Source organism: Oryzias latipes, chromosome 10, assembly GCF_053564925.1.
Source record: "Oryzias latipes strain Hd-rR chromosome 10, Olatipes_Hd-rR_3.1".
Taxonomy (NCBI): Eukaryota; Metazoa; Chordata; class Actinopteri; order Beloniformes; family Adrianichthyidae; genus Oryzias; species Oryzias latipes.
In genome coordinates this window covers 11677460-11691109 of record NC_136246.1, presented here as the reverse complement: position 1 = coordinate 11691109, position 13650 = coordinate 11677460, and the positions used below count along the sequence as shown (strand labels likewise).

Genomic DNA, 13650 nt, shown 5'->3' with positions numbered 1-13650 from the left:
TCACTATTATCTGAGAGAACAGAACAGCCTGGGAGATAATAGCACACCTCTCCATGACTCACTAAACTATCTAATCCATGCTTTATCAGCTTCGTTGGCCAAAGAACACTGACTTGGCCAAAGGAAGTGTGTGTGCCTAAGTAATGCTATGTTCACACCAAGCATGTGACGCGTGTTCAAGAATGCACATTTAGCATATGATGCTCACATGGGACTGTCATTACCTGAAACTAGAGCATGAAACTAGCATAACTAGCACTAGAACATGCATCGTCAAGGCTGGTGTGAACATAGCTCAACACTTTCACCACTGCATTGTGGATTTTCCAAATCAACTTTTCTTATCAGGTCAAGCTAAAATATTTTGGAATTGTGTATTAATGGTTTCACTAGTACATTTCTCAGACTGATAAAGTTAAGACACAGCTGCCAATTGAATGCAACAGGTAAATCTGTAGTCATCCTGAAGACGAGTGTAGAAAATGAAAGTAGTCTGGCAGTAAAAATGTAAAGGTTAAAAAAAATCTATCTACTAATAAATGCTTATGATTATTTTATAATAATTTACCTATTTATAGATTTAGAAAAAGAAAAAAAAAATTTATTCATAATAATCTAACTTGTGGAATGGAAATGTCCAAGGTAGCTTAAAAAAAAAAAAAAACAAGCATGGAAATTGGTATACTGTGACAGGCGAAATTTCTAGGCTGGCAAAAAGCATTATTCCAACTCCTGTCCCATTGTCAGGCTTCATTGAAATCTACTGTCACCAACTGGAGCTTGATGCTAAGCAGGGCTGCTGGCCTCCCTGCATGTGTCTATCTCTGTCTACATTCATATTGGCTGGCCAAAGTCATGATGCAGGGAATCAGAGGTGGAGGGAAAGTGAGATGGGCAGCAAGAACAGAAAAAAAGAGAGGAGAGTTGTTATGGTCTTACAATGACTACTCATCCACCATGAGGTGAGCGTAAAAAAAAAGAAAAAAAGAAAATAAAAAAAAGTAAAACAAAGAGGAAGACTCTCCAGAGCCCATCACTCATTCTGCACTGCTGCTGGTAGACGGGTCTGTTTCCTATTCCTAATATTCGTTGTGACAGACTGTCCATTTACACTGCTGGCCTGGCTGAACCTGTGCTATTACTTTCGGGTGCAGGCTCGAGTTTACCTTAAGCAACCAGTAAAAAAAAAAAAAAAAAAAAAAAGAAGAAAACTTTCAATGTCTTGCATTGGAGTCACAGTCTGAATAACTTTTGGCCAATTTACATGCATATGCCTGTGTATATATATACACTGAACAAAAATATAAACACAACACTTTTGTTATTGCACCCATTTTTTATGGTATGAACTCAAAGATGTGAAACATTTTCCACATACACAAAATAATTATTTGATAAATGATTATTGCACAGGTGTGCCTTAGACTGGCCACAGGAAAAGGCCACTCAGAAATCTTCAGTTTTGTTTTATTGAGGGGGTCAGGGGACTTAGACAACCAGTCAGTATCTTGTGTGACCACCATTTGCCTCATGAAGTGCGACACATCTCCTTCGCATAGAGTTGATCAGGTTGTCTGTTTTGGCCTGTGGAATGTTGGTCCACTCTTCTTCAATGGCTGTGCGAAGTTGCTGGATATTGGCAGGAACTGGAACACGCTGTCGTATACGCCGATCAAGAGCATCCCAAACATGCATCCCAAACATGTCCGGTGAGTATGCTGGCCATGCAAGAACTGGGATGTTTTCAGCTTCCAAGAATTGTGTACAGATCCTTGCAACATGGGGCTGTGCATTATCATGCTGCAACATGAGGTGATGTTGTTGGATGTACGGCACACAATGGGCCCCAGGATCTCGTCACGGTATCTCTGTGCATTCAAAAGGCCATCAATCAAATGCACCTGTGTTCTTCGCCCATAACAGATGCCTGCCTATACCATAACCCCACCACCACAATAGACAACCTGATCAACTCTATGCGAAGGAGATGTGTCGCACTTCATAAGGCAAATGGTGGTCACACCAGATACTGACTGGTTGTCTGAAACCCCTGACCCCCTCAATAAAACAAAACTGAAGATTTCTGAGTGGCCTTTTCTTGTGGCCAGTTTAAGGCACACCTGTGCAATAATTATGCTGTCTAATCAGCATCTTGATATGGCACACCTGTGAGGTGGGATGGATTGTCTTGGCAAAGGAGAAGTGCTCACTATCACAGATTTAGACAGATTTGTGAACAATATTTCAGAGAACTGGTTATTTGGTGTATGTGGAAAATGTTTCACATCTTTGAGTTCATACCATAAAAAATGGGTGCAATAACAAAAGTGTTGCGTTTATATTTTTGTTCAGTGTATATATATATATATATATATATATATATATATATATATATATATATATATATATATATATATATATATATATATATATATATATATATATATATACACTGAACAAAAGGTGTCAGTGGTGCCTGTGGTAATTGGAGCACTCGGGGCAGTAACCCCCAAGCTGGAGGAGTGGCTACAACAGATACCTGGAAAGACCTCAGACCTCTCAGTCCAGAAAAGTGCAGTGCTAGGAACAGCTAAGATACTGCGCAGGACCCTCAAGCTCCCAGGCCTCTGGTAGAGGACCCGAGCTTGGAGGAGAAACCACTCACGGAGGATGAGAGGGGCGGTTTTTTTTAGTGTTTTTTTTTATATGACCTGATCTATAATCTACTTTTTTCCTTCTAGCTACCTACAAGGCACATTTTAGCCACATGTGTAAACCCAAAAAAGAAAGGTTGGGAGCATTCCATAAGGACACATCAACATATAAACAGTAAAGTAGAAATTAAATCACTATCTCTTATAGACAGCTCAACAGTGAATGGTTTAGATCCAAGAATGACCATGTCTTGTCTGTTACCAGGCTGCTTTGGGTCTGACAATCACACAGAAACCACAGCTCACTGTCAAACATGTGGGGAATTTGCAGATTTTGAAGCAAAAGGTGATAGTAATTTCTTGCTTGGCAGTGGTGAAAATAATGAAAAAAAATGCTAAGCCCCAACCGCATAGAGTATTAGACAACAAAATAATTTTCTAAATTACTTTGTCATCTGTACGGCAGCAACAAAGATGCTAAAGTGATTGGCTTAAAAAAGCATCCATCTATCCAGCTGTTGCTGCTGACTTCAGAGATGCCCTCCTTCCCCTTGCTAGCATTGGGGAATATATCCTCAACCCCATGATTCCATGCAATTCCACTGAGAACAGAAGACAAATGATCCCCACAGTGTTCCACCCCATCCAGAGAACCATTTTGTCTACATAATCCAGAGCGAAGTACTGCTTCAGACTTTAAATGGGGAATGGATACTGCTTCATTATGCTGCAGTGCCTTGAAATGAATGTGGATAATAGATATATTCACAGCGGTATTAATATCCTCAGAGTTCATCTTTTTTTTTTTTTCTTCTTTGCTCATTTTCCATTTTCTCTCTCTCTGGCTCCAAAGTACTTTGCCCTTGGCTACGCCTTATACTAAATGGATTTATGAGAACATTTGTGTCATATTTCCTCCTTTCCTGGATTGTCAAGACAGATTGTCAGTGAGCCACTGATTGAGTGGAATCACCACGCAGACTTAGTACCCACTGTCAGGCCCCACATGCTCATCTCTGGGGGGAATTTGGCAAGGAAAAATTGCCCAATGACACCTCTTTCAAGGCTGTGTTACCTCTACTACGGATGAGGTCAAGGGGAAAGGAAAATGGTTTAATGCATTCCCAAGATGTAAATAAGCTTAACATCTAATCAAACTGTTGTGACTTAATTCATGCTAAGTGGTCACATGACAATGGAATGGACAGACCCCAAAACAAAACCATGTATAAATAAACAGCACAGAAACTGTGTGAGAGTCCACTGCCGTAAGACAAGGTTTGTTAAAAATAAAACAACTTTATTATCTGCCTAGAGAAGGAGCTGCTTAAAGCTTAGCAAAGATGCAGCTTCTTAACTTTATTAAAAGTCAAGTTGGCACCTTTGCTGATGGAACAGATGCATATTCCCGAGATTGCCAAATTGTTGTTGGTTGATTAGAAAACACTCTAAAACCAACCAGAAAATAAATAAAAATAATTATGCATGCAAACTAAAAGGAACTACTAAACTGTTGGGAGCTCAGTACTGAGTATGGAGTAAGCAGATATGTGTGATGGCAATATTTTACTAAAACTTTAACACCAAGGGGGATTAAAAGATAATTTTTATTCATCTTGATTACATGTACGTTTATAAAAAGAAAAAAGGAAAAAAACAGGTTAGGAACATTTCTGTAAGAGATAATGCCCAGAGAGGAAGCAAATGTCCTCCACTTCATGTCGGATGATTCATGCTTTCACGTCATCCATTCATTTCTGATAAGGGAAACCTTAAAGGACATTATCCCGTTATACCATAGTCACTTAGAAAAAAAAATCCATTATTAGTACTTTAATCTTGTTATTTTTTAAGTTTAAATAGTTTTTCACAGGAAGCGGGCTATTTGGTGTGCAGTTGTCATGGTAACAACTACAAATTCTGCACCAAACTAACTCAGCTTCAGTGGAGGAAAGTGGTATAAATGCTAAACGTCACACTAAGTGATACAAAGCATCATCCACTTGTTATTGTCTAGATTATAGAGCAAACGTTTCTTTCAAAGAAACAAAGTCAATAAGTAATTTCCTAGATTCCTTTTGATGCAAAAAATATCCACCATTAATAATAATAAAATTAATTATCAACACTTCTTTATTCTACATCAAGCAATAAGATAAATAAGACAAAAAAGGCTGCCAAAAACTATTGAACTTATTTTTAAGGTGTCCATTATCACTTTTTAATGAACTTCCTGCAGCTAAGGAGAATTCACCCAGACTATGGTATAACAACATAATAGTTAACTGTGATGCGTTATGGATATTAAATAATCCAAAAAGTTATCTTCAAAAAATCTCCAGATGTCCTCAGATATACATTCTTCTGTTTTTATTAAGCCTTTACAAATCCAACCATTCTGTAGGAGTCGTGGTTGACTCATCAGGCCAGAGCACTTTATTTCTTCTCAGCTCATTTTTCTGCACTGTAGTTTTTGCGTCTGCACACATGAGCGAACGGTTTCAGAGAAGGAGCTATTTTGATGGCAAATCTTCCTTCACGTCCACTTTTCAACAGACTTTGCTGAACTGAAGCTGGGCGTAGTGAAATCCCACTGCTTTTTGTTATTGATAAAGCAGCGAGCCATCTTTCAAATCCAAAGGGAAGTCAGCTTGGTGCTTTTTTTGCTGCATTGAATTTTCAGGGTCTACCAGTCTGTTTCAGTTCATTTCTCTATGATTCTTCTGAGAAGCCTGGCAAGCCCGTCTTTAAGTGCTTGTTTGCCAGAGACAGGAAGTGTAGGGGAGAGACAGAAACCTCTGATGTGGGATGAGAACCATGTTAACTTTTTCTTCTTTTTTTAAAAAAAATCTTGTTATGGTTTAAAACTTTTTGAAGAATCTGTCACTTCTTCACAAACCTTTTTTTTTTTTTGTTAATATGGTTTAACTACCCTTTAGTTTATGACACTAGTTTAAATTTGCTCTAATGGTTTAGTCATGGAAAACAGATGGATGATTTCATGAACTACATAAACATTTCACTGGAAAACTTTGGAAAGTTGGAAGACTTGGGGGGGGGGGGGGGGGGCGCTCAAGCTATGTTCTCTATATTTTTAAAGGCACTTGACAAACAGTTATTTTAAAAACTTTCTAAAAACTTTAAAACATTTGCACATTACTGTGCAATCCATACTCAGGAATAAGGCATCAACAGTTGAAAAAAAGCATCTATATTCTATGGGAAAACAAAGTGTAAAGGATTTAAAAACTTATTTTAAGAATAGTTTCAGCTAGTAAACCTGAAAAAGATGTACCATGTGTAACTGAGGCTCACAAGTGCCAATTTCTATATTGTATATGTTTTTCCAAGGCAAAATTTGTGGAAAATAGAGTATTTTCCTACAAAGTTTCAAACCAGGATAAAAAATGAATGAAATATGAAACTATACTGTCTGACTGGGTGAGAATATGGTCTTCTCTTCATTTTACTAAAAATGTTGTGTCAAAAAACTGGGCCAGTTTTCAAACAAAAGCCCAGTTAGTTACAAGCCTTCTCATTTCTATGGAAAACTGAAGGAAACACAAATGTAAAAGAATCCAGGGTATCACTGATCTGAAAAATATTAGTAATCAAATATTATAAGAATTGACAGGTCAGTTTTCACTTTAAAATATTTTTCATGCTTGTCATTATAATTTACTGTGATGTTTCCTTTCCAAAATGATTCAGATACAGATACTTACTTTTTCCACACAAAAAATCCTGCCAGCTCTCCGCTAACCGTTACAACACTGAACACCCCTTTTCCCATTCAGGTACTAAAGATTCAGAGAACAAGGAAGATGGCCTTCTAGGAGCAAAGTGCTCTGGTGGGGTAATATAAAATAATGAGATCTTTAAAATAGGATGGGGCTATCCCATTAAGGGCTAATGATATGGAGTTAAAATTCTATTCAAAATTTTAATGGGGGCCACTGTTGAGAGACTAAAACAGGAAGAGTGTGAACTCCCTTGGCAGTACCAATCGGTACTTTTGTCACAACTGAAAGAACTTCAGGTAATTATCTGGACATCCAGCTAATGGGGTATTACAGGGCTCTAACTTGGATGAGATAAATATATGGATCAATCTCATACTATCTGAGAGAAGATCTCTGGAAAAATGGTAGATAGGCAAAGTTTACTTCTAAAGACTGTCATTAAAGACCCACTCCAATGAAAATTGTGTTTTTTGTGTTTTTAACATGTTCTTGTGGCATTTGTCTTGTGATAGAGGACAAGTATAAAGAAAATTAAGCTTAAAATTGCATTTCTGAGTAGTTCTGGTTGTGAAAAGGTAGTAAGTGTGACATACTATGCCGGCAAGCCACAAGCTCCCTGCTCTGCTCCATTCCGATGCTTCCACCTGTAGACGACTAGATCCATGTACGTAGAAAAACAAAAAACTGCTGTTTGATAAAGATTGTATTAGTTAGTTAGAAAATAAGCTGGGCAAACCACAAACTCACTGCTCTGCTCCATTCTGATGCATTCACTTGTAGAAAAAAAGATCCACGTATGTCTTTGTTTTCCTCGTCTGAGCTGGAATCTGGATCTAAATTGTACAGCTGGATAGCTCCGATATTGCTCGCCATTTTTGTTACACTGGTAATGTTAGGTTGGGGTTGTGAGGGGCTGTAAGCTAGAGGGAGAGCACGAAAACAAAGGAATGATGGGAAATGGGAGCATGCTCACTCTGCCACAACGGTGCCGCTCACAACCTGGAGGCAAATTTCTAATGAACTATTGCAGTTCTATTGGAACTTTGTCCTAGAAAAGGGAGCAGTGTTTTTTTTAATTTTGGCTAAAACGGCAAAATAATAATTTAAAGACCAATGGGAAGGCTTTGAAAATAGACCAAAAGATGATTGGAGTGGGACTTTAATGTTCTTCTCTTGCACTGGAATCCACTCTACCATATAGATATTTTAAAAAAAAGTGAGAACTTGATGGAAAATTCACTACTTTAACGGAAATAATAAAGGAATAAAAGATGCCCCAAACATTTATGTATAAATGTATGTGCTTCATAGGTAAAAACCTCCATCAGCAAATGAAACATTTCTTCAATTTAAAAGCCCCAACTAAAAATAAATATTTATATCTCAATAACTATAAAGAAACTATAACAAGTTCCACTTGATACATGTAAATTCAACAAATCCCAAACTTTGATACCAAGTAAATAACAAGAAATACTCTGCAACAACATCACCTTGAAAATCCACATCCACAAGTGAACCCGGCGATCAATTAAGCAGCACTATGTTGGAGTGCAGCATGATTTAAGTGGACTGTCTCAGTGCTTTTAAATAGGTCCAGAGGTTTTCAATTTATTTTGCAAGAAGTATTTATTTATTGTCTCAGTTGAGTAAGTGGCTTCTCCTTGAATAACTTATTTCCGCGGAGCAACGGAACTCAGGGAAAGTCCAAATTTATGTACACAGGCATCTTGAAAGGCAACATGTAAACACTTTTCAGTCCACTTTAACAATGCCTGGCAATCTCAGTCAAGTGCATAATTAGTCGAATTAGATTAAATGACCAATTAAGAGACTAACAAAGTAAATAGGTCTGAGGGGAATACACCCAGTGCTTGAAAACAAAATGAAAGTTGAACTGGATTTATGACAGGCTGATTGACAGGATGGTCAGAAAAAAAACAATTCCATTCTAGCGTAGAGGCAGAGTGATCGTTGTTGTCGTCAATCTGCAAGTTTCAAACTAAAAAGTGTATCCAAGGGTATTGAAAAATGTACACAGAAAAAAATCAACTATGCAGTGGAGATGTCTCCCTTTGGCTTCAAAGCAGAGATACTTGTTTGTTTTTTTTAAAATAGTGTTTGTTTTGTCATTTGGCAAATGAAAAGGACACATACGTGTGAAATTGACATACCTTTACTGGCACTTTCCACGTGCTCAAGTTCATCGGGAAATCTCATGATCTCTGGGTAACTGTCTTCACACTTCTCTGCCAGGAAATGAAGAAGTGTTGTGCTGTGACTGATGGATTTAGTGTCCCGTAGCTAGACAGAAAGCAAACGAAAACATGATTGAAGTTAGATATTTTCTTTCCACCTTGTTTTTCTTTTTTTTTAACTGTGTTGAAGCAAAAAAATGTATGAAAGGAGACCTAGAACCAATAAAAAAAAAAAAAAAAAATACATAGGAAATTTAGATTTTATTGCTCTTTAATGGAATTTTCAATGCCAACTGCAAAAGGCATTGTTCTCATGGTACTTGGGATTCTTAACTGATAAGAATCTAAACCCAGCTTTTCTTAAAATTTAAATTATGTGCAATGTATCACAAACCAAGTTGACCACAGAACACATTTTCTGTTACACTGACGTCACCAGGGGTTCTTATAGGATTTTTAAGCTGGGTTCACACAATTCGCGCTTCAGGGGCTCATAGTTTCAATGTTAACTTAATGTGCAGACGCGATTGGAGGTTCTTTGACGCGTTTTGACAGCCACACACAGCACGTCAGTCTGGCAGCAGTGTGTTTTGGGTATGACCAAAGTTAAAATACCTGAACTTTGGCAAAAAAGAACTGTCGCTTCAATCTATCAGGGCCTGTGATGTGTGGATGTCTTGATCAGCGGGTAGAGTATAAAACCAACATGGAGGATAATTTGATCGTTCTCCTGAAGTTTGATATTTCTCTTATTTACATCAGAGACAATAATAAAAAGTTCCTTGAATTTCGCACGCGTTTTTATTGTTTTCCTTCTTAGACTAATGCGGGACAGCAAATCATCAGACTGGGTAATAGAGAGATGGAAGTACCGCTGAAAGCTCAGTCAAATCAGACTTGGCTTCAGCAGTAGCTGGTGAAGATCACCATACTGAGAGAATCTCTGTATGGAAACATACAGACATGGAAACTTGTTTATTGAAGCTTTTGTAGAGATCAACAAAATCCATAAACCTGATCCACCTCAACATCAACCATGTCTTCCATGCTGCAATGGGGCTAAAAACTCTAGACAGTAGCTCCTCTGACACACATTTGAAGTTTTGGACAAAAGCAGTAAATTATCTTTCCACTCATGTTGAAAGGTAGGCTTCATGTGAACGCAAACTTGACATGCTAATTGCGTTCCATGTGAACGCAGCATTAGATTGAATGTTGAAAAAACTAAATAAAAGGAGTATTTTTGAAAAAAAGTACTCAGTGTTCCAAAAATAAAAGTAAAATTCTGGGGAAAAGCATATGATACCTACTGTATAACAATACATTCATTCTGAAAATGACAAGGAACATTGAACATCTGAATTCAAGGTCAAATTCATTGATGAAGTTAGATATTCTGCCAAAATGGAAATTTTGAACATTAAAGTCGTTTCTCAGAAGTGTCAGGCTGAACTTAGACGACAGCAAAAACATTCATAATAATATTAATTGTGTGTGCAAACATGTTTATAAAGCTTGTGCAGATGGAAAATATAGTCCTGAAAAAAATGGTATTAAAAATAATTTTTTCAGGACAAAGTCGCTCAGTTTTATTTTTACTTTTTCATTTTATCTTTTCATGTTTGGAAGATGTGAAGGACAGGAGTTTACATCCAATGTTCGCAAACACCATACAATGGCAACACTGTCGTGGATAAAAACAAAAACTAAAAAAAACCTAATACGGGCCAAAAAATACAGCATACAAGAAGCATATAACATTTTTTTTCCTGTATGCTTTTGCCCATGCACCAAAGATGACATTCTTCACGTCAGCACAAACGGGAAAAAAAAGCTGTTTCATATTCATCCCTCCGTGTGATTGCCATGTTGTTCGAACAGCATGCTGGAAAAGCTAATTAGCACAACATACCTCTGTGTACTTTCACTGACAATATCTGAGCTGTCAACAGCTTGCAGTCAGCCGTCCCACATGTGTGGATACAAACACGTTTGGCGTTTCTCATAGGCACACACTTGGCTCACATCGCAACAAGTTCAGTAATTATGTTGGGAAGTCACTAATACGTCCATAATAATCAATCCTACTTTCCCATCTTCTTTTTTTAATTATTTCTTAGTTTTATTTTGAAAATATTCTTTGCTTGTTTAAAAAAAAAAAAACACTCGTTATCGCTCACGGAAGCACTTTCTGACACACTCATTCCAGCTGATAACTTGCAAGAAGCTGAAGTGTAAAAGCAATCATTTGTGCATGGAATGTTAACAAACGCAAAACTTTTGGAGACAGGCGTAGCTTATAAAATACTTCCAGTTTGCTGCATTTGCCATGAGCCTCATTAACACAATGTATATATGCTTTAGAACAGGATTCTAGACTGGTAGACAGCCCACAAATAACCCATTAGAAAAGATATGGGCTTTATTAAGAACACCAACGATACGAAATAAGGCTTCATTAGTTATAAAACGGATCTGGAAACATAGAAAGGGCTTCCATAAGAATACTGAGGCCTTCATTGAATTTTTTTCTGATTACCCAAAAGTTTATCCATCTGTTCATAACTTTACTAATCCAATGAAGTGCTACAGACGTCAGATGTTTTGATAATTGAGGAATTCAAACATCAATAAATCTGCACCACTTTAGCTGCCTTAACACCAAATGCGATTCACGCGTCAAATTCGCGTTGACCGCCCCTCTTTCGCTGCCTGTCGTGAGTGGGAGGGGCCTGTTCGCTACATGGAACTTTGCCTGTGTATATCTGACTTATGATGCCTGAAAGACATGGAGGATGTTTAGAGATCACAATTAGTTATTTAAAAAAGCTCTACAAAAGCATCGGTATTCACATGTCCATATCTGGGTTCATGAGGTCATTCAGAGACTCTCCCAATACACTCCTGCTGCAGGAGCTGCATCTGATTAAAAGCCGGTTTCTGTGATGTTTTCGTCTCTCTGTGACTCAGTTTGAGGACATACAGTCCCCCATTAACCAGAGAGGGGAAAAATAAAAATGAAAATAGAAGACATTTTTTTATTATTAGCTCAATGAAAATAAGAAAGATAAAATAATAAAGCTCAGGAGACGTGAGCAGGCTGCCTCCCCAATGCCGCTGCTCCTCCCCTGTTTTTCTGCCCGCCAGCCAGCCTCCCAGGGGGTAGCGTAGCTATTCACGTCACATGTCCAAAGATGAGTCCCTGATTGGAAGATGCAACGCACCATCCTCGCCAAAGTTCAGATATTTGAACTCTGGCCACGCGGCTCAAATTGTTCTGATGCAGGACCGACACACTGTACCTCTATGTTAAAATTGCGTCGCAGGACCTCAGATTGCGGATTTATCTCTCGACTGATGCACCTTATAGTTTATTGCGCTGTAAATATGATAAAATAAAAAAAAATAGACCATTGATGGTGCTCCTATATTCCGGTGCACCCTACAGTTCAGAGAAAACGGTTTAGCTTTGGCTGAGCTTGATCACAAAAATATCTAAAGAATTTATCTATAAGAATAGGTGATCAATATATTTTCAAAGCAAGCCCGTTATATTCCCCAAAAGTGAATATTTGTTTATTTTTTGATTAAAGGGTGATATGTTTAGGTAACATATAACATGAAAATCCTTGTATTTTGCAACAATTTTATATTTGGCTAAATTTATTTTTGTGAAAAAGGAGAGGATGATGATAAAAAGAAGAGGATGGTGAGTATGAATGCAAGTTGAAGGTCAGAAAAATGTAGTTAAGGATTTAAACAACACTTTTTTTTCAAAACTGTGCTGCAGTTGAATCTATTACCCTCTGAGGTTTTATGTGGTTTTTGTGAACATTGTGTTCATCTCTTGAAATTCGTTTGTGTATTTTGCTTACAAAAAGGCTCCTTTCTGGCTGTTGGAGGGTTTTTCAGCTCATTGCTGTTTGTTCTTTGTGACTTCGTATAGAGTGAAAGATGAAAATGGTTAAAAGAAAGACAAAACGACCAACGTTCAGCAAAAAAAAAAAGAAAGATAAAAAAAAAAACATCATTGTGAGGCTATTGATTAAACAACAATCCTACCAGTAATGTATTTTACTATTTGGAAGCGGTCTCATTTACTTTTTTTCTGCACACCCACCTAACATCCAGAAATGGATGAGTGAAGGGGATGGAGGTAGAAATAAAAATCCTAAAATGTAAAAATAATATAAATAATAAATAATATAAAAAAAATATTAATAAGTCTAAAGTTGTGGATATCGATAAGTTATTTTAAAAAGTAAGCACAAATGCAATGTACCAAGTACATTCAACTTTATGAGGTCAAAGAGTCGATGAATGAACAAGTATACTTATGTAACCCATCTCTTTTTGCTATAGTGGAATTCAGATGGTATGTGTGGATTTTAAAATGTCACAAAAATAATTTATTAAAATGTAAATGAAACAATAACAGAAGAAGTGGAAGTTGGAAAACAAAGCATGATCACTGCCAGCTCAATTTAACCTCAGCAGATGGAGCTGCACCAACGTAAACAAAGACAAACAAAAACGTACAAACACATTATGAATGCTCATAAGTTGCATAATATGATAAATGAATAAAAAATGTAGTCTCATTGAAAAATAATTAGATGGGTAAAAGTGCATGCATAAGGGAACGCCTAAAAATAGGTTCTGCACAAACAAGATACATAAAGATGCAAAGGTAACAGAGGCCCAATACAAATGCGAATGCTTTGGTAATGATGTGTTTAATGACACTTGATCATGATGGTAACAGATGTTTGGAATGTAGAGGTATTTTAGTTTGAACCAAATGCCACAATTCTTCAAATATATTTCAAAGAAATGACCTCGGTTTTCAACAAAGCAGTAGCATTAAATTGGCTTCCAGGCACTGCTGCAATTTCCCACATGCTGTTCCTGGACAGATGTGGTTTAGCACTGCATTGATGTGCCCTTATACACTGGAAGCGCAAGGCCATTGAACACGCTAGGTTAACTAACCCAGGTCAAACTTTGACCAATTACGGACTAAAAACACACCAAACTCAGAGTGTAGCTGGTTCA

At 37.3% G+C, this 13650-nt stretch overlaps 1 protein-coding gene across 12 annotated transcripts in view; it reads right to left on the bottom strand.

The window, feature by feature from the left end:
- diaph2 (diaphanous-related formin 2) overlaps positions 1-13650 on the bottom strand; it is a 426471-nt gene that overhangs the window by 144487 nt on the left and 268334 nt on the right. For all 12 annotated transcript variants that reach the window (XM_078953946.1, XM_078953948.1, XM_078953953.1 and 9 more), the window contains one exon: positions 8572-8701. In XM_078953946.1, the coding sequence (XP_078810072.1) occupies positions 8572-8701 (130 nt within the window). The remainder of the gene's footprint in view (positions 1-8571; positions 8702-13650) is intronic.